This window comes from Takifugu flavidus, chromosome 22 (genome assembly GCF_003711565.1).
Source record: "Takifugu flavidus isolate HTHZ2018 chromosome 22, ASM371156v2, whole genome shotgun sequence".
Taxonomy (NCBI): Eukaryota; Metazoa; Chordata; class Actinopteri; order Tetraodontiformes; family Tetraodontidae; genus Takifugu; species Takifugu flavidus.
This window is the reverse complement of record NC_079541.1, coordinates 3584239-3603913: the sequence shown is the minus strand read 5'-3', so window position 1 is coordinate 3603913 and position 19675 is coordinate 3584239. Positions and strand designations below refer to the sequence as shown.

Sequence of the window (19675 nt, the reverse complement as noted above, 5' to 3'; positions counted from 1 at the left end):
CAATTACTAGTCCTGTTTCCAGCTGCTCGGGGTCCTTCGGCCAGCTGTGGTTCCTGTCGGGGTATCCATAACTTGGCGCTTGGCTGTTCGGGACACATCTGGGGACAAAGTACCTGAAGTGGCCTCTGATCGCGGGTGTTTAGGTGCACGTGAAACATTTAAGGAGGTGCATTTCCACCATCAAGGGCTTCGGCCACAATTAAAACACTAGTAATGAACATGTAACTGCATCAATCACTCAGACTTTTTTATGGGAAGGAAATTTAGAACCAGCAGATAAAACCCAAGAAAGTAAAACCCCAACATCAACTAGACACACACACACACACACACACACACACGTAAGCAGCAGTCAGGAGCCCCCCACCTGATGGGAATCATTAACAACAGTCAATAAATCCTCATCTGAGAAGCCATAAACTGGTTTTAAAAAGGAGGCTCTCAAACTTTTCCTCTGACTGTTGCTGAACTAGAACCGATCCGGTATCATCGGTTTTGTCTCTGACCTGGGCCAGAACTCCCCCCTCCCCCTTCAGTGATAAGTTATTTGCATTGTCAAAAAGAGGGCCAAAAAAGGGAGCTGTGAAAAATAGTCCTCGATAAAAATCCCGGGAGGTTACATGTAAAATAACCCACTTTGGGAGTAAGACGGCTTCCTCACAGTCCCACTCACATTCAAAAAGAACCTACAATTATCAGAAATGCTTTTATCTGTTTGAAATGTCTGGTGGGGATCACAAGCAGGGCTGAGAGTCCGTCGGCTGACCGCAGGGGTGTTGCCTGGTGACACGACGGTGTTGTTCTATATGCTGTAGATAAAGAGAAGAGGCCCCTCTGACTCAGGCTGCTGCACGTCCATCGCAGCCTCGGCCCCGTGCGTCCGCCCGTCTGCCCGGCCAGACGTGGTCGAGTCGCTTCAATGTGACTCGGGTGACTCGGCGGCCGCAACAATCGGCCGCAGTGATACGGGGGTGAACGGCGGCAGACGGAGCCAGTGAGCTCACATCCTGAGTCAGAGAGCGGGGCCGGTCCAATGGAAGGAGGTGGAGGTGGAAGAATAGGGACCGGGGCACGGGGGGGCGCGGTGGGGGGGTCCCTTTGGATGGGATCAGAAGGTCAGATGAGCGGTCATTAGCAGGGAGGGGTAAAAGAGCGTGAGATATAACCACGCAGGAAGAAAGGGGGGATTATTTCCACCTCTGGTGGTGTTAGACAGAAGGAGCTTCATGGCTAAACATGCATTAATCCCACTGTGTCTCCATTAGCAACGCAAGCTAACCATAATTCAGCAGATATGATGAAAGAAAGTTTAGTTTCGTCCCCACCGAAGCTAATCGATAACAAGAGCTCAAGCCAATTTAAAGAAGCACATCGGTGACTCGCCACGTTTTCTGCTGCGTCGTCACGAAAATGTCGGGTCAAACCATGAAAAGGAGTCCTGCCTTCGTTTACCCCCAGAAAGGGGGGAGGGGGGGTTGGAAAAAGCCTCTTCGCTGCCCTAATGTGTCCCTAAATTTAACCTCTCTTGGTCGTAACCTCCTCCTTCATATCTCTGCCACAAACTGCACACAATGTAATAACGATGTAATTAACAAGCACAACATGAGCCCGGAATCACACGTTGGGAGCGTATAATGATTTTATTGTAAAGCATCAAAATAACCATTGAACAGCTGACGACTTCTAACCATCCACACTGTTCGACAGCAGATTTATTGCCGTGGATTTTCCTTCGGGATGCCTGCGGCACACAACACGTTTTTTCCTACTTTAACATCACGGGGGGAAAAAAAGGAGAGAAGATTCTAATAAACACAAATCCTAAGAATGGAGGAAAGTTTACGGGAAACGCGTGAGATCCGTTCTAACCGCTCAGGTTCCACGTATGTTGACGCCACAACATTATTACGCAACCAGCTATCTACAGCACATGAGGAGGAATACTTCCTTTACAATGTGTGTGTGTGTCTTTTCCATAATTCCAAGAGCAGGAATCCAACACTGGATGACCCTTTTTCCCAACATAAAAACAGTCTGACAGCTCCGCTAAATCCAGATTATTTGACCTAATGCTGACAATTATACCAAAGTTAGAGTGATTATATAACATCAGTGCTACGAAACGAAAATTTTAAAAAAATCGAACGGCATGATTGAACGCGTCGCGGGGGTTTGGGAAGACGCCTTAATAATCGTCACTGCCCTCGTCTTCCTCGTCGTACTTACTCTTGAGCGAGTGCTTCTTGTGCTTGCCCCGGTGTCTCCGTTTGCCGGCGAAGTCGGAGTTGGCGTCCCGGGTGTGCAGCTGCTCGTGCTTCTTGAGGAGCCCCGGCACGGAGAAGCCCTTCCCGCACGTGTCGCACGTCCAGGGCTTCTTGCACGTGTGAGTCCGCTTGTGGACGTTGAGGTGGGACGCCAGCTTGTAGGTCTTCCCGCACACGTCGCAGCTGAACGGGCGCTCGTTGGTGTGCAGCCTGATGTGGACCTTCAGGTTCCCCACTTGGGTGAAGGTCTTGTCGCATATGGAGCAGCGGTAGGGCCGCTCCATGGTGTGGATCCTCAGGTGGACCCTCAGGCAGTACTTGCTGGAGAACTTCTTCTGGCAGACGGGGCACGGGATCTTGGCTTTGGGCACGTGGTCTTGCTGGTGTCTCTTCAGGTCGGACAGATAGACGAAGGTCTTCCCGCACTGGGAGCACAGGTACTGGCGGTCGCCGATGTGGTACCCCATGTGCCTCTTCAGCAGGCTGGGGACCAGGAACCTCTTCCCGCAGCGCTCGCACATGTGAGGGCGGTCCCTGGTGTGCCAGCGCTCGTGGTTGGTCAGCTTGAAGGCCGTGGGGAAGCACTTGTTGCAGTGCTTGCAGGGGTACGTCATCTGGCTGGTGTGACACTCCATGTGCCTCTTGAAGTAGGTGGACTGGGTGAAGCCCTTGTTGCAGATGTCGCAGTAGAAGGGCTTCTGGCCGCTGTGCGCCAGCATGTGCTTCGTTAGCGTCTGCAGCTTGGCGAAGCACTTGCCGCACTGGCCGCAGGCGTAGGGCCGCACGGTGCTGTGGGTCTTCAGGTGGTTCTTGAGGAACGCCTGCGTCCTGAAGCTCTTGTTGCAGGCGGTGCAGGCGAACGGCTTCTCTCCCGTGTGGATGCGCTCGTGGTCGGTCAGTTTGGACTGGTAGGGGAAGCTCTTGTCGCACACGCTGCAGGCGAACCGGTCGGACGGCGGCCGGATCTGCTTCTTCTTGCGGATGCTGGGCTGCATGTCGTCTCCGTAGCCGAACCTGGGCGGAGGCAGCGGGGGCAGGGTGGGGAGCGAGAGGGAATTCGTGGCGATTTTCTGCGACACCCACTGGTGCAGCGTGACCCGTTGGGTCTGGGGCTTCTGGCCGCCTTTGGCGTCGCCGCCTCCCAGACTCTGGAAGGCGGCCGCCGCTTTGCTCGGCATCTGAACGACTCGGAAGGGGATGGATTTTAACGGGACCTCCTGCTGCGCTCCGGGTTTCTCCCCTGCTGCCGCTTCCTCTGCACCCGGTGGGGCGGCGGCAGGCTCGTCCGGCACGCCGCACTCCTGCCCCGGCTTCGCCACGGTCTGATCCCCGGCGTCCGCGGCGCCGCCCTCGGCTGTTTTGCTGCCGTATTTCTCTTGCTGTGCTTCGGCGGCCAGGAACGCCGGGTTGTCGGATTCATCCGATATCCCGTCCACGTCCTCGGTGTCGCTGAGGGAGGCAGGGCTCCTCTCGCTCACGGCGACCTCTGCTGGCTTTGGCGATTTCGGTGGCGCCGGGGGTTCTGCGGGTTTGGAGCGATACGCGAGGGAATCGAGCACGCAGTCGCCTACCGAGGAGGAGACGGCCGCTGCACGTAACGGGAAAGCTCTGTCACCACTTTACTTTGGATTGAACTGAATATTTTTTATTCAACCGATGCTTAGGCAGTCGTACCTTTGACACCCAGGAGTCCTTTGGCCTTCTGGTGTACGAGGAGAGTCCTCAGGTCCCTGGGGTCTGGTATCAGGCCCCCACATGCCTCCAGTACCGAGGCCTCCATCGAGATCATGGTCCCAAGCTGCAGGAAATCACAAGAATTCGCCATCAAAACCCCACTGGATTTGTTTCATTTTGTTGGGAGGCGCCAACATGGACACGCTTTCACTTGAAACAAAGAGAAACCCAGAGTGAACATGAGCACAAGCACACACCTGGGACAGGTTGGGAACAGGAAAGAGTTGTTCCAGCTTGCACACCAGGCCTGCGATCAGAGCCTGCAATGCCGTGTCAAACTTTGTTCCATACTGAACAGGAAACACTTCCTGCAGAGACCACAAAAGGAAGGAGCGTTTATTTCTGGGGGAGGGGAGGGAGGAATGTGCCATTGGTCTCATTTACTTTACTCGGATTAGAAAAAAGCAGATCGTAGATTTAGGTACCTGGAAAAAGAGCTTCCTCTCAGCAGGATTCTTCTGCAGATTCTGGACCAGCACCATGAAGTTTGTTTGTGATTTCTCCACCTCCGCGTCCTTCTGCAACACAAGACGAGAGACGTCAACTCTGCCTGCTTTTGCAGGAAATAAAAAGTTACAATGAACTTAAAACCTTACCACGTTAGACGAGACCTTTAGCTTATTTATGAGAATCTGAATAGCTCTGGAATCTGGTGGCCCCTCTTTGTTCAGCAAATCCAAAATGATCTGGGATGCAAAAGAATACAGGATGTAGACGAAGCGGGCATAAATCAGGTCCACACACAAGTGAAGTCTTCTCACCCTCGCTCTCAACCCCAACAGGAGCTGCGCCGTCTGCTTGAAAGTCATGAGCTCGGGAACGGCTTGCGTTACCATGGTGATAAACTCCTCCACTTTGCTGTACAGCTTCACATTTCTCTGCCTTATCACCTGCCACATGAACGAGTACGTCAGCTGCAGCGGGGACGCCATCAAGCGAAGGGAGGCCAGCGGGAGGACACCTGTGCAACACAGTACAGCTGTAGTTACACCACAAACACACAACAGGACAAGTCGAGGGCGCGAAGGCATCAGTTAAACCGCCGCTGGGGGCGCTGCAGCTATCTAACCCATTGACAACTGCAGAAGGAAAATTATGGACGATTGCATGAACGCTCTTGGGGAGAATGAGCGCCAAACGAATGCAGTGTGGGATTCAAAGTTTAGGGAAGCCAATATGGGCATTGTGCAGCAACAGGGGTGTCGTGTGGGGTTAGCCAGCACAACACGGCGGTTCGAGACATCCGGTGTAAAAGATGTGTTCATTGGAACATCGAGCAGCGGCACAAACCAGCACTCACGGAGAATTTTTGCAGAATGTGGGCAGATGTGTTGCAAAAGATGCTCCAACACGCACACGATGGCGTTGAATCAAAAACATACACTCAATATATCGCAACAGATGGTTTGCGTTGCTACTCTGCTCCTGGCACGGCAGCTACTGTTAGCGCGCTAAAGTTAGCTTAGCAACTTACCTGCAGTATTTACACGTTTTTCCATTTTTCGCTCCGCCTTTTTCACCACTTCATTGGTTGGATAAACAGCTACACCAGGCCGGCAGCGTTAGACTTTACGTTCAAGTGTTGCTTAAAAGTATTTATCCGTCTTTTAATGGACCGTCAAGCCAGGAAGAATAATGGCGGCCGCTGGGCAGCGGCTTTCCAAAACAAAAGTCTGGGTGTTTCCGGCGGAAGTGTGTTTACGGAATAAAAGCACGTAATTAAAGTGGAGGAAAACAAAGAAAATCGGCTCAACTTTAGAAATGAACTTAAGCTTAAAAAACGTAATCAAGATTTAATCGTTTAATAGGGTCACATTCTTCCTACTATTGAATTTGTTATTCAGTACTTGTCCGTGCCCTAATAATGAAACCAATGTACAAAAGTATTTGTGCAAAAGTACTTAAGAGGCATTTGTAGTGGCGTTATCATCTGTTTTAATGTATTTTTATTTCATCTTTTGTGACTTCACAAAGCATTGATGTAACTCTAATGTGTGCTGCACACTGCCAAACTTTTGTATTGATATGTTATATATAATTAATATGCAATAATTAAATATCAGTGAGGTAATTGGAGTGAAAGTTTTAATAAAATGGTAATAAATGGACTTCAACCATACCTCATAAAAGAGTCGTTGTCATTGTCGCATTTCTAGTTTTTACTTGAGTAAAAGTATTTTTCACACCAAATTAAGTTGACAATATACAGTATATTAAGTCTGACACAACCGTCTTTGAGTACACAGTCGGCCCACATTCACAACATGTTTCCAGTAGATGAACGGGTTAATTCACATCGGCCAAACCACAGTAAGTCTGGAGGACAGTAAGACATCAAATATTTGCGACAGTCAGCACTGTTGCGTAATGGATAAAAACATTAGTTCAGCTCCAGTCACAGCACGGCCGTCACGGGTGGCGATGAATCACTTCACACTATGTTTTCACAGTTTTTTCCTCCATCCACGATACGCAAAAGTTGCTCAGCTGCAACAATTGTACAAAAAGACATCGAGACGTTAGTTGCAAATTGTCTCACGAGTAACAAATAACCCAACCATGGGCGACAAACACAGATCGCCCTAAAAAATACACAGCTCTGAAGCCACAAAGCATCTGTAGACAAACCGATCCCTCCTGATACCACCGGAGGTAAAGCATCACTGTCCGTCTGCGGTCTGGAAAGATTCCTCCCCTGCTGATTCATCGGGATCTGCCGACATCAGTGGTGTTTGGAACTGGTATTTCCTCCAGCCTACGGCCAGTTCTTTTGTGGCGAGAACAAGCCCTCCTTATGCTCCTCACTGAGCTCATCCGCCCGTTCCTCCATCCGTCCCCGTCAGCCTCGCTCTCCCTCGTCCCCGCCAGTCCCGTCTCCCGCTGACGCATGAGCGTGCGCGCACGCGCCCGGGGAGTCATGCTCTTATGACTGAACGTGATTGACTCAGTGAATGAGGCATTAAAAAGTCCAAACACTCCCGCGGAGGCCAAGCGGCGGCTATAGATCGCTGGGCAACAGCTTTGGGACACAATGGGCGGATTCAAAGCGCCTCTGGCGACGGCTATCTGCCATCTGGTCTCATCTTTGATACACAAAAGTGGGACGCTTGTTCGACATGCTCGGCGTGTTGTTCTCGACCGGGACGGTGATTTGTGGGAGATCGCAGCTCAGAGGACGTCAACAAGTTGTGAGAGATCAAATGCAGCGTCTTCGGTGGCCGTTTCTGATGTCGTCGACAGCGGCTCGGCTACGTTACGCCCCAAAAATGGGGGAAAAATTAATGATGCAACCAGAAATTAAATGCAAGGACCGATCCCAGATCAGACATCCTCCAGGTGCAGGTATCTGGCCAGGCTTCACGTTCTCAGAGGTCGTTCTTCTGGTCCTATAGATCCGTCGCGCTTCAGCTGCTCTCGTGTTCACGGACGGAATCCTGCACCGGCTCGCTGTCGGCAGGATTGGGGAGCGTTTGGAGCGGGACGGAGATGGAAACGGTCGGGATCATGTCAAAAGGCCGCAGTCGAAGGTCCTCAACGTTGCAGCTGGGAGAGAGCCGCCCAGACTTCCCCTGAGAATGGAATAAAATAATAAAATCACACTCAAGCCAAGCGGCTCTGGTGTTTATGGCAAACGTCATCGTGCTCGGTAATGACGGCCTAAATGTGCTAGTTAATATTTGATGAACGGTTGTTAGTTCTGCGAGGACCGACTTCCTGGAAATGGAAGCGCATTACGCCGTAGCCTTATTAATTCAGAAAAGAACATTACTATTGGGGATTTTCATGGTTTAACACAACGGTGTTTGGTTGAAATGACAGAATAAACCGAGGGATAAAAGAATATGTTTGAATACAACCGCAAATAATTTGATCATGGAAAGTTGCCTAAATAGCTAGCAGCTGTTAGCACGATTGCTACACGTTCACAGTTGGCAATGTTAAATAGTTCACATTAGACTACAATCTCATTTACTGTAAAACGTCTATTACACATTAGCGCGCTGATATGACATAATTTCATTATAATTACTAGATGTCTATAGAATAATTACTACAGTAACACCCAATGATCACATGTATGTCTGCGCAAACATCTCGACGTACTGCTTGAAACCTCAGTTTCAACTTGCTCTTATAGCGGCTACGTCAGTTGCTCTTATAGCGGCTATGCTATCCGGAATGCTCACTTCCTTACCAGCCACAGGAGGATAACGGCACAAGCTGTAAAAGGGATGAGTACCAGAATCCAGGGCGCTCTGATCGACCAGCTGGAGCCTCGACCCTCCTCCTGACCCCCTGGAAGATGCAAATGTTATTGGCGACAGAAATCTGATAGCAGGAGGCCGAATCTGTAGATATTCCTTGGGATGCTTTTAAATTAAGCGATGAATCGTTGAAACCAAGCAGGACTCACCACCGTGTAATTCCTGGATGACCTCATCTACAATTAAACTACAGTTCTATTCTAAGATGTCGAGGGATCCATGTTAATGCCTCTTTCGTCTCGCCTGTGCATTTCATTGCCCGTGCGTCTAATATCTGATTCCCCTCCCTGGTGTCCGTCTTCAAAAATCAATACCCTCTAACAGGCTTCTATTCCGCCTTTCAAATGTCCATTAAAAATTTAAAAAAGGAATGCAAATGAGCAATCACCTGGAGAGGGATGCTGGTTAAGGCACGGCGGGGGCTTGCACGGGAGGCCGGATGTTCCTTGAGAGGCGGCGTGGAGGATGTCTTTGATGTAGTCAAAGTAAAGACCGGACATCAGGCCCCTCTCTCGATAATGACACTGAAAGAGTTGCATCGCCGCTTCCTGAGGGATCACACAACCACAAGCAATCTCGAGAGCTGAATTATTAAATCCTGAAAACCGGGCCCCCGGCCCCGCGCCTCCAGACACTTGCCCCACCAGACCCGGGAACTCACCAGCTCCTCGTGGTTGAAGGTGAAGCGGAGGCTCTTCAGCATGGATATGAAGACGCTGATCTGCTCTCTGTTGGAGGAGACGGCGCCAAACATGCCGGCCAGGTTCCGAAGACTCTGCTCCAAAGGGTATATGTTTAAGACCACCCAGCACGTGCCGGCCTGCGAGAATCAACACCCCGTCTTCAAAACCATCCATTTAGGTTGACCCAAACGTCACTGCTGTGTTCTTACGTACCACGTCTTTGGGGATGGAGCTGACGGGAATCTCATAATCGGAGGGAACGTTCTGCTTCTGCAACACAGTTCGAGACAGGTTTGCATCCCAGATTTGCTGGCGATGAGCGAAAGAGTCACACGTCGGGCTTGTGAGGCGTCTCACCAGTGAGGACAGCTTGCTCACATCATCAGTTATGGGTGTCATCAGTTTTCCAGAGCAGAGGCGCAAACTCGCGAACAGACCCAAGAGGAGACAAGTTGCTTCCAAGATCTGAAAGAACAGATATGGAACACATCCTAAAACACTTTTAGAAGATGGGATGTGCTCCTCAGAGTTGCAGCAGGACTTATATTGAACTGTGGTTTAACCTCGACACGGTTATTGAAAGATTATTGGTTCAATTCCCGCCAGGAGTAGTTTGCATGTCCCAGGGTGTCCCCAAAACACACGCCTTCGCCTAATTAGAGGGCTCTACATCTCCTGTAGGCGTGAATGAGTGTGCTGATGGGTCTGAGGAGCCAAACAGGACTGAATAAAGATGAAATAAAAATACCACTGAGCCTTTTTCAGGTTTAAATCAATTCAATGTCTAACTTTAAAAGGTCCAGGTAAAGGTTGGCGTTACTCAGAGGTTGTCCACATGAAACAAGATCAACACAAAACGTACAAAGGATGCATGTAAAGAATTAAAAGGCGCAACTAAACACACACAAAACAAATTCTGATACTCACATTCTTCCTCATATGGAGCAAAAATCCGTGGTTACTCAAACGGCGTGCATGAAAAAGCGGCTGAGCGGCTTCAGGTCAGAGACAGAGCACATTGTGTCTGTGTGTGTGTGTGCGCGCCGTGTCCGAGTGAAATCTGAGGATGGGCTGGCAGCATGCGCTCGCTCCAGGCTGCTGAGGCTTTTTTGACGTGGTGGAGAGGCCGCCTACAGGCTGAATCACTGTGTCACACACTGACGCCGTCTCGGACTTGATTCCATAAACTCCCACGTATCAATTTGTTTGTGGGCGCTTGTTCTGTGACACGGCGTCGATGGCGGGCCGGGGTTATTACCCCAGCTGTTTAAAAAGGGGAGGAAAGGGGGGCGGGGGCATCCTCCGCCGCTGCACTGGTCGCTGGTTCCACATCAATACCGATCTTTGTCGTGTGGGAGGCCTCGAATGTGCTTTTTTATCAGACTCAGTGATTGATGTGGCGATGCAGCAATCGGACACAGGAAGTGAAAATGTGACACCGGGCTGAAGCGGGACAAATATAACCCAGGCAGCAACAACAACCCTTCAAAACAAAAATACAGGGGGAGCCTGCAGAGCGTTCAAGGCCTTGGGATCAGATCAACAGGTGAGACGTGCGTGAACGTTCCAGATCAGAGGGGTTGAAACACAACCATGCTGTCTGTTTTTGTCACATTTACAGGCTGTTTAAACAAAGAACTCAGCCTTGTTGGGCACTTTAAAGTCAGACATGGACGACCTGGAGCAGGACAGCATAAACCAGGAACTTATTGAGTTTGCTCTTCAAGAGAGCATTCAAGATCTCAACAAATCAGCTAAAACAAGCAGGTTTGACCGGGGGGATTTCCATTTTCAGCACTATTGTTTGGAATTTAGGAAAATCTGGAATTAAATTTAGGGAGTGAAATTTGGCGCCATCCAGTGGCGTGAACGCAGACCCTCAACCTCCACTGTTTTTGAAAGTGTCCTGTCCGATCATATGTTTATTTGCTCATGCAGTAGAAATATAGCATAGCAACATGCTAGCACCCATGGAGGGGGACCCGGGTTACCATTTACATTAATGTGTCATCTAAGTGAACAAAACACACTGATTAGTGTGCTAACACTTGGCTAACATGTTTATAAATATGATAGTAAACGCAGATCTTATTGGATGGGCAAAAGATTGACCTATTCTTTCACGTTAAGCTCAATTATAACGTGCATTTGCCCGAATAAACAAACTATTTGTCCTCCCGCTGCATTAGTACTGAACCACACAGCGAAGCGTTTACGAAGATAATGGCAGCTATTCGCAGAGGTGAGGATGAGCCCGACCATCAGGTAAATATCTATAGAATCAGAAAACCACGGGCCTGTTTGCAGGCGACAGCTGTGCTCTACAGCAGCAGGCAGCTCGTCCGTCTGCCTACAGAGAGCGCGACAGCAGAGGCCGCCTCCCTCTACACGTAGCGGCGCCGAGACCGCAGCCAGACGTGCTGCGTGCAGTGCTGCAGGGTGAGGACGGGCCCAGGGAGGGAAGAGGGCTTCGCGTTTGGTCCAGTTTTAACCTGGTGTCCCCGCGACAGGGACGGCGTCTGCACACCTGACCCTGGAGGTGCAGACAGGGGAGGGGGACACACCTCTGACTCTGGCTGTGGCGGCCGGCCTGGTGGACAACGTCAAGATTCTGCTGGGCCACGGAGCCTCGCCGCACAACACCAACAGCAGGAACGAGTCCCCTCTGCTAATCGGTACAAACACAGTGTTAAATTACTGAGGTGAAAATCCCCTGTATTATAACGATGCCCCACCCTCAAAAAGGCACCGGACAAGTGACCAAATACCAAATTAATGTGATTAGAGCTAAAATCATGCTTACCGAGGATCATGCTTACTGGGATTTGAATTGTGGAATCTTGTGCACTCAGGCTGTACTCAGGAGTTAAGTGCCTGGCTCAAGGGCCCCAGCAGTGATGATAAGGGTGGAACAGGTGGGGGCTTTAACCTTTGCCACTCAAATCTCCTTCTGGCTCAGGGATTAGAACCAGCAACCTTCCGCTTCCAAGCTCATAGCCCCTAAAAGCCACTAAAAATGTCATCTGGCATTAGCGGCAGTAAAACAATAAGCCCCGCCCCCCAGATCTCTGAGGATCTCTTTACAGGTACACTTGTGTCGCATCCTGGAGACATCAAATTTGTTTGTTTTTTTAACCCTCTGTAGCAGTGAGGCAGAGGTCGTATGACATGGTTCTGACCCTCCTCATGGGCGGGGCTTTTGTGGAGCAGGTGTGCTGGACCAAATGGACGGCGACGCACGAGGCCGCGAAGGTAACTCAACCAGAGGTCATGAGATCAGTGCTCCCTTTTGTTGCCCCGTACTTCTGTTCCATCCATGCACCAGGTGGGCTGCGCAGATGTTCTGACGCAGCTTCTCCGACATGGAGCTAAAGTCAATTCCAGAGACGGCCATGGGGTGACACCTCTGGCGATCGCTGCTGAACACGGCAACACCGAGGCCCTGGACGTCCTCATACAGCACGGTCAGCACCAAACCACCTTTGTTTCTTCTCACAAGCATCCAGTGTGACACCTCCAAGTGTTCTCGCTGTGTCCGACAAGGTGGGGACGTGAATGCCCAGGCCACCAATGGAGACTCCGTCCTGTATGACGCGGCCGGGTCGGGGAACCTGGACACCGTGGAGCTGCTGCTTCAGCATGGGGCCGACCCGAATGTGGCTAGCTTCGCTTTCCAGCTACCCATCCACAGAGCCTCATATGAGGGACACATTCTGTGAGCCTGAACCTTCTTGTAGCCTATTTTTAAAAACGTAACTCAAAAAGTGTGTGAATATCCGAGTCGTCGAAGAAAATTTGGAGTTGCAGAAGTAAAGAGTGGAGACAAATTAACATTCCATTCCTCTTATCCCGCGGTGTTTTCACTGTCATTGCAACAAAGGAGCTTCTGTTTCTCGCTGTTTTCCACTGTAGCTCTGACCGCAAGCTAATGAGCGTGTTTCTCAGAGTCCCCTTTTCCCTTCTTAGCATTTGTTTTTTCTCTGCCCCCCACCCCAACCTCCCACCTCCAATTCTTAGAGTCTTGAGGACTCTCATCCCCATCACCAGTGAGAGAGCCATCCATCTGTCGGGCCAGGACCCCATCCACTCTGCCACTGATGGTGGTCAAGTTGAGTGCCTGCGGCTACTGATTCAGGAAGGACGTGATGTCAATGCCTTGTTGGGCACTCACATCTCGGGTGTGTTAAACTCCCTCACATGTGCGTTTAAAAATGTAATTAATATTTAAATAGGACAAAGTCATCAGCACATGTCTGAATGTATGCTACAGCAATAAGGGTATTTTCCCTTTTCTTTTTGTGAAGCTAGCATAAAAAATTTAGAGCGTGAGCCATTAGCTCGCAAAGATATGCATTTCTACATGATCAAAGAGAAAATCCTGCAATAATTTGGTTGTGAATCTCTTGAAAGAGAACTATGGCGACCTCAGGAAAACTCCTTTGTTCTTCGCTATTTCCAATGGTGACGTAACCTGCGCTAAGTTGCTGCTGGCGGCTGGAGCGAGGACCGAGCTGGACCCCCTGCGATGCATCCTGGTTGCCGTCCGAGCGGAAAGGTACACATTGGAAGCGCCCGTTTCATATTTTGGCGCTTGTGACGACTCGTTCCGGTTCGCAGGCATGACCTTGTGCAGCTGCTGTTGTCCTACGGCGCAGACGTGAACTGTTACTTCAGAGTGATCAGCAACACGCTCTTCCCCACGGCGCTGCAGTACTGCCTGAGTGACCACATCATGATGAGACTGTTGCTCAACAGTGGATACCAAGCTTACAAGTGCGCCTGTGGCTCAATTTTGCTACAGATTCCATGACATTTCTCTTGGAAAATATTCAGATAATTGTGCAATTGTGCATCATAGATGCTTCCAGTGTTTCCATGGTGATGATAGAGGAATGGACAGCAGGTGGATTGACCTCCGTAATCGAGTGTACCAGATTTACAGTCAACCAGACGTCATCACGGTGAGTTTGTACATTCACATGCACCGAAGGAGCCACGGTAACGAACGCCCGCTTTTCAGTTCTGCGAGTTTGTGTCGGTGTCGTGGCTGACACACCTAGTCGGCGGGACGGTGAGGACGCTCCTGGACTACGTGAGCTACGTCAGCATCTGTCCAAAGCTCAGACGGATCCTGAAAATGGGGCCGGAGTGGGAGGAGATTTCTGACATACTGAGTAAAACGTGGCCTCGTGCTTCAATTAAAAATATCCACAGTGTCGCGGGCGTTATGAGACGCTATATGTGTGCGTTCTTCCAGGTAAACCTCGCACCCTGCAGCACTTGTGCCGCTTGGCCATCAGGGGCAACATGAGCCTGACGACGCTGAATGACCCTCGAGCCATGGCTGCAGTCCCACTTCCTCCTACGTTGCAGAACTATGTGACCTTCAGGAGTTTCTCTCAGCACACTGACCTTACAAAATGAAACTATTTTCTTTACAGTTTATCCCAAAGTCCAAATAGGAGGAATACGCCAAATATTTCGAGTTATTAGACGATTTAATGGGGTGACCATGACTACGTGACACATTAGAAACTAGCAGACTGACTTTTTTTAATTGCTGTATCACTGCTCGCTAACAAAGAAAGCAAAATAAAATAAAACGAAATCCTGGAATTCTTATTGGTTTTAAAAGCATTTACCTGTGATTTCATGTCAGTAGAGGTGCCATAAGAAAACACAAACTGTCGATGCAGCTGAAAAATATGTCTCTCAAGTCTTGAAGGCTCTGTAGGCTAACACAGGTGTTTCAGGTTTACTCAGAGTGTAACTGAAAACACCTGCTAACGTTATCTAGTGGAAGCTAAAATCTAATCTAAAATAATATAATCTACAAAACGCAGTAATTGGAGTATTTTTATTCTTTAACATAGCACAACAACTGCAGCAGGTCAAGCCGTTTCTAAAATATCCACAATCCGTCACTCGACACTTGACAGCAGATGAGATAAAGAGAACGAGCAACATGTTGGCAAGAGCAACAGTTGTCTTTCAGCAAACAACTTCCTGGATGAGCTACACTTGAAAGTCTGAAGCCACCAAACCTTTTTGGGCCATTTTCACGTAGAAACTTTCCTGTGGTTGTGACTCAAGGATTTGTTGTCCCGTGTCAGATTTAGCTAACACTGTGCGACTCCCAAACAATGAGCTCCAAGCTGGCTTATCTGTGCGTTCACGTGTATTTTAAAAACACCCCGATCGGTTTCACCGTTGTTCGCAGATACATTGTTTCTGTTTATCGGTTTTGTTTTGTCCCGTTGGTATTTCATGACCACTTACGAAGCCGCTCAGGCTATGCGGACAAACTGCTGCGCTGACAGGCGACACGCTCTGAGCTCACGGGCTTTTTGTGGCTCTGTCTCTCAGAGGAGGGCCTCCCAAAAAAAGATGCTGCATCATGGGGCCCGCACTTTGGTACGTTCCCCTCTGATCCCTCTCTTAAGGCCCCAGCAGCAGCTGAAGAGATTACAGGCTCGAAGACACTCGAGGGCATAACAACAGGGGAGGACGAATCTGGTTCAGACTGGAGTGGTTCGACCCAACAAGGATCGCCTCTTGTGGACTCCTAACGTCTTATGACGCCTGATGTCCGTGGATCCCCGGCAGCCTCTTTGTGGACCCTCGACTGTTGTTGGAGTATACCCCTTGGGAATTGTTTTAATCTTAAACAGTCCAAGAACTGATCGGCCATGAGCTGTTTTGGGTACAGACGCGAGCTGAGCAAGTACGAAGATGTGGACGAGGACGAGCTTTTGGCTTCCCTCAGCCCCGAAGAGCTGGCGGAGCTGGAGAAAGAGCTGACGGACATCGACCCTGATGACAACATCCCCATCGGACTCAGACAGCGGGACCAGACGGACAAGACTCCGACGGGTACCTTCAGCAGAGAGGCTCTCATGAAGTACTGGGAGACAGAGACCCGCAAACTGCTGGAGGACGAGATAAGTGGATCCAGCTCTAAAGTGGTCAGTGAGGACACTTAGATGACAAAAACTAAAGATGTTCAAAGGTTGAATAAAGTCTTCTGAAGTACTTACTAACCTGCTGTACCACATACCACCAATCAGACGAGGTGTGGGTTAGCATTGACAACCCAGGTACGAAACTCAGACCAGCAAATTAGCAACATTAAAGTCAAATCCTCAGGGAGACCGTGTGTCGATTCCCGCTAAGCCAATCAAACACATAAGGAAAAGACAGAGAACACAAAGAGATGAAGCAACCTTTTCATGTCTTCAGAAGTATTCACAGACGAGCTGATCAATATTCCCTGTTTATGTAGCCTTTCTTGATTGGTTCCTCCACGGTAAATAGTTGAAATGTTAACAAAAACATAAAAATTGGTTGATTTTTGGATTTATTCTTCCTTGCATGTCCAAAAAACAGGATGAAAATAGTAAGGAGTGTGGGACAGAAGAGAAAATTGGAGAAGAGGATGAAAAAGATGCTGAAAATGAAAAGGAGTTGAAAGGGTATGAAAAACAAAAGAAGGGAGAAGAAAAGGAGGAGGAAGACGAGGAGGAAGAAGATGAAGAAGAGGAAGCTGAGACAGAAGAGGAGGAAGAGGAAGAAGAGGAGGAAGAGGTAATAGAAGACAATGAACTCAAACCTGAAACCTCGAAGGATTCTGGGACTTTGATGCCACAGCCTGAGCCACAGGTGCTACTGAAGCCACAGAGGGTGGAGCCTATTAGACTGTCTCCTCCCCCTCCACCTGCTGACCCAAATGCGAACGGAAACCCGACCGTTGTGGATGAAGCCCTCCAGCGTGTTCTGAGAAATGACTGTGAGTTGAGAGAGGTTAACCTCAACAACATCGACGATATATCACAGGTACAAATCAGTTCGTCTGTCTCTTTACTCAAGTATCTAAAATGTTACTTATTTGGTGATTCCCAAGTTGTACAACTCCGGCTGTCATTATAGGAGACCCTTGTTCGATTTGCCGAAGCCCTGAGGACCAACACACACGTGAGGGTCTTTAGCCTGGCCAACACTCGAGCCGATGACCCGGTGGCTCTGGCCATTGCTAAGATGCTAAAAGAGAATGCATCAATCACCAGCCTGAATATAGAGTCCAACTATGTGACGGGGAAGGGTGTGATGGCGCTGGTCCAGGCACTTCCAGGAAACAACACCCTTACGGAACTACGCTTTCACAACCAGAGACACATGTGCGGGGGACAGGTTGGTGCACGATCACGACTGATAAATACGTGGTCTTTCATCGAGTGTGACCTTTATCCAAACCTTCTCACAGGTAGAGATGGAAATGGTGAAGATACTGAGGGAAAACCACACCCTGATCAAGCTGGGCTACCAGTTCAACCTACCTGGTCCCAGGATGAGCATGACGGGGATCCTGACCAGGAACCAGGATCGCCAGAGACAGAGGCGGCTGCAGGAGCAGAGGCAGCAGCAAGCGGCGCCAGAGGGAGCGGTGAACCCGAGAACCACTCTGCTGGTAATTAGGCATCTTTACAGGACATTTGTGTGACAGGTAGTTCACATGTCCTCTATTGGGGGGTTTCAGAAAAGGTCCTAATTTTTCGTGTTGATGCAATTACTTGAGTCCCCCCCTCCCACTCTATCTCCAGAAAGGGGCTCCTCCTCGGTCATCACCTTGCACGTCTCCTTGGTCCTCGCCCAAAGTCGCCCGAAGTGACACCACCAAGAAACAGACTCCTCCCGCTCCCCCACCACCGCCGCCTCCTCCACCACCGCCTCCCCCACCTCCTCCCCCGCCCCCCCTCCCGCAGCGCGAGAAGAAGCCCACAAGGATGATCGCGGAGGTCATCAAGGCGCACGAAGCCAGCGGCAAGAAGACCACCACAAAGACGAAGGGTAAGAAAAGCAAGAAGGCGAAGTCGAAGGGGGCAAGCGGGGAGGAGACGGGTAGCATCCTGAAGGAGCTCAAGAACGCGCTGAGACCCGTGATGGTGGACAGAAGAGGGGAGGAGGGCAGCAGGCCATCAACGCCGATGAGATCGGCCCACGATCAACTGATGGAGTCCATCCGCAACAGCAGCATCCGCAGCTTGAAACGGGTGAGAAACGGGATAAAACCACCACCGCTCGCACAAGAACTACGTTGCCGTTAGCTTCATCTTTTAGCAAACTTTTTTTTTTTGATTTGCGGAGCGCCGTCGCCTATATGGTGGAGCACATAATGCAGGTCTGAGCTATTCCTCCTCCACAAGCACTCGAGCATCGTATTTAATTCAAACGTCGCTCTTCAGGCATAACGATCTGGGTAAATTTAGACGAGGGTGACAGAGTCAGAGCTGCCTGAGTCATCTCTGTGGCTCACATGCAATGTTCTGTCTCTGCAGAGGGGTGGGCAGGCAAAACGCTGCTCACCTCCAGCCAGCGCCGTCGTACCATAACAGCCTTTTTGCAGCCAGAGACAAATATTTAATACCGAAAACAATCTCTTTTCACAGGGAAATCAGTGCATCTTAACTTTTTTCCTTTCCTTTATTATTGTTTTTTATTATTATTAGCTCCAGGGCAGATTTAGCACAGCTCATTAGCATCGTTAGAGTGGAAAATCGGCCGTGCCCCGAGATGCCTGGGGGTCCTCGCTGTGACATTCCTGCTGCTTAGTGATGATATTTATAGCAACTGTCAGGTTGAACTTTGATAAAGTCAGACGTGACACGTTGCCACGGAGCACCGTTGGCAAAACAGTCCGCTAACACTTAAAATGGTGACGTCGCAAACACGCCTGAATTTAATAGCAATTATTAAACAGCTTTAGTAAATAAACACAACATAAAACACAGCATACTGTCCAAAAGTTTGCCCACGATCAAGAAGGGATTTATCGCATACAGCCACCAGGGGGCCTTCGAGACTACGTTTCCCGCCATTGGCTGATAAACATTAAAATCAGCCACGTTAAACGGATTTTTGTCTTTAAACATGTCTTACATCCTCCTGACCAGACTTGTCGTGTTTCAGGTGGAAATCCCACGACATCTACGATAAAAAAAATCTCAAACCAGGGGAGGAACTGAGCAACGACCAAGGTGAAGATTTGCACTGCAGCAGTAGAGCGTTTTTGTGCAAACCGCTTTTTTTTTTTTTTTTTTTTTAAAAAGCTGATTTGACTTACCTATTGATTGGTGACGTTTTCTTCCTGTAAAATTGTAAATATGATCTGTTGTTGCTGGGATTACTGTGTGATTTCTAATACAAGCATTTGCCATTTTCGGGACTCTCTTCAGATTATGTCGATCACTTTGTGAGTGCGAGTCAAGCACCACTGATCCACATTCCCACACTGACACCCCCACTCTGGCCAGGAGTACTTTTTGTTGTTCTAATTGCGCTGCATCACACCGGGGAACGCGCAATGCAATCAACAAGGTGGTGAAACGGCTGGCGGAGTGATTTTACATCACACCTGCGATGCATTTGCGACGAGTACAAAATGTGTTGCTCCCAACATCAATTATCACTTTGTGTGCTCGATACGGTTTGATAAATGACAAAAGAGTGTAAAATAATCCTACCAGGGCGCGCACACGAGCCCCCCCAGCAGCTGCGTTTACGCAACAATACATTTCTGCGGCTGTACTAAAATAAATCTTCATGCGCTTGAACGCAGCACACGTGTTCGATCAAATAGGTCCAATTGAATAATAAAAACGGTGAAACGTAAACGCGGCAGTGCTTCAAACTTTTTTTCTTCTTCATTAATATAACGAATGCGAAAAGAATGGTT

At 49.4% G+C, this 19675-nt stretch overlaps 4 protein-coding genes across 7 annotated transcripts; 2 read left to right on the top strand and 2 right to left on the bottom strand.

Moving 5' to 3' along the window:
• Nucleotides 1–1621: 1621 nt before the first annotated feature.
• Nucleotides 1622–7366, bottom strand: si:dkey-14d8.1 (endothelial zinc finger protein induced by tumor necrosis factor alpha). The gene is made up of 8 exons (XM_057022551.1): nucleotides 6627–7366; nucleotides 5473–6485; nucleotides 4760–4959; nucleotides 4595–4684; nucleotides 4424–4516; nucleotides 4196–4306; nucleotides 3939–4062; nucleotides 1622–3852 (listed from the first exon to the last, which is right to left on the bottom strand). Exons 2-8 carry the CDS (start codon nucleotides 5495–5497, stop codon nucleotides 2186–2188), a joined length of 2310 nt encoding a protein of 769 aa, XP_056878531.1. The 5' UTR covers nucleotides 5498–6485; nucleotides 6627–7366; the 3' UTR covers nucleotides 1622–2185.
• On the bottom strand, nucleotides 6140–19620 carry LOC130519284 (uncharacterized). 4 transcript variants are annotated; one of them, XM_057022568.1, is made up of 7 exons: nucleotides 19064–19620; nucleotides 9304–9411; nucleotides 9160–9216; nucleotides 8925–9083; nucleotides 8652–8811; nucleotides 8194–8294; nucleotides 6140–7567 (listed from the first exon to the last, which is right to left on the bottom strand). In XM_057022568.1, exons 2-7 carry the CDS (start codon nucleotides 9343–9345, stop codon nucleotides 7403–7405), a joined length of 684 nt encoding a protein of 227 aa, XP_056878548.1. In that variant the 5' UTR covers nucleotides 9346–9411; nucleotides 19064–19620; the 3' UTR covers nucleotides 6140–7402. The 4 variants fall into 4 exon arrangements, with proteins under 4 accessions (XP_056878548.1, XP_056878550.1, XP_056878546.1 ...); XM_057022570.1 differs by lacking the exon at nucleotides 19064–19620 and adding an exon at nucleotides 11511–11633; XM_057022566.1 differs by lacking the exon at nucleotides 19064–19620 and adding an exon at nucleotides 9874–10162.
• asb15b (ankyrin repeat and SOCS box containing 15b) lies at nucleotides 10322–14562 on the top strand. The gene is made up of 14 exons (XM_057022558.1): nucleotides 10322–10492; nucleotides 10568–10713; nucleotides 11136–11188; nucleotides 11254–11385; nucleotides 11457–11621; nucleotides 12092–12198; nucleotides 12272–12410; nucleotides 12490–12661; nucleotides 12964–13124; nucleotides 13357–13501; nucleotides 13564–13719; nucleotides 13805–13907; nucleotides 13967–14120; nucleotides 14204–14562. The coding sequence occupies exons 2-14, from the start codon at nucleotides 10616–10618 to the stop codon at nucleotides 14368–14370; spliced, it is 1752 nt and encodes a 583-aa protein (XP_056878538.1). The 5' UTR covers nucleotides 10322–10492; nucleotides 10568–10615; the 3' UTR covers nucleotides 14371–14562.
• lmod2b (leiomodin 2 (cardiac) b) lies at nucleotides 14783–19123 on the top strand. The gene is made up of 6 exons (XM_057022557.1): nucleotides 14783–15911; nucleotides 16333–16779; nucleotides 16873–17133; nucleotides 17207–17410; nucleotides 17544–17993; nucleotides 18910–19123. The coding sequence occupies exons 1-6, from the start codon at nucleotides 15636–15638 to the stop codon at nucleotides 18934–18936; spliced, it is 1665 nt and encodes a 554-aa protein (XP_056878537.1). The 5' UTR covers nucleotides 14783–15635; the 3' UTR covers nucleotides 18937–19123.
• Nucleotides 19621–19675: the final 55 nt, after the last annotated feature.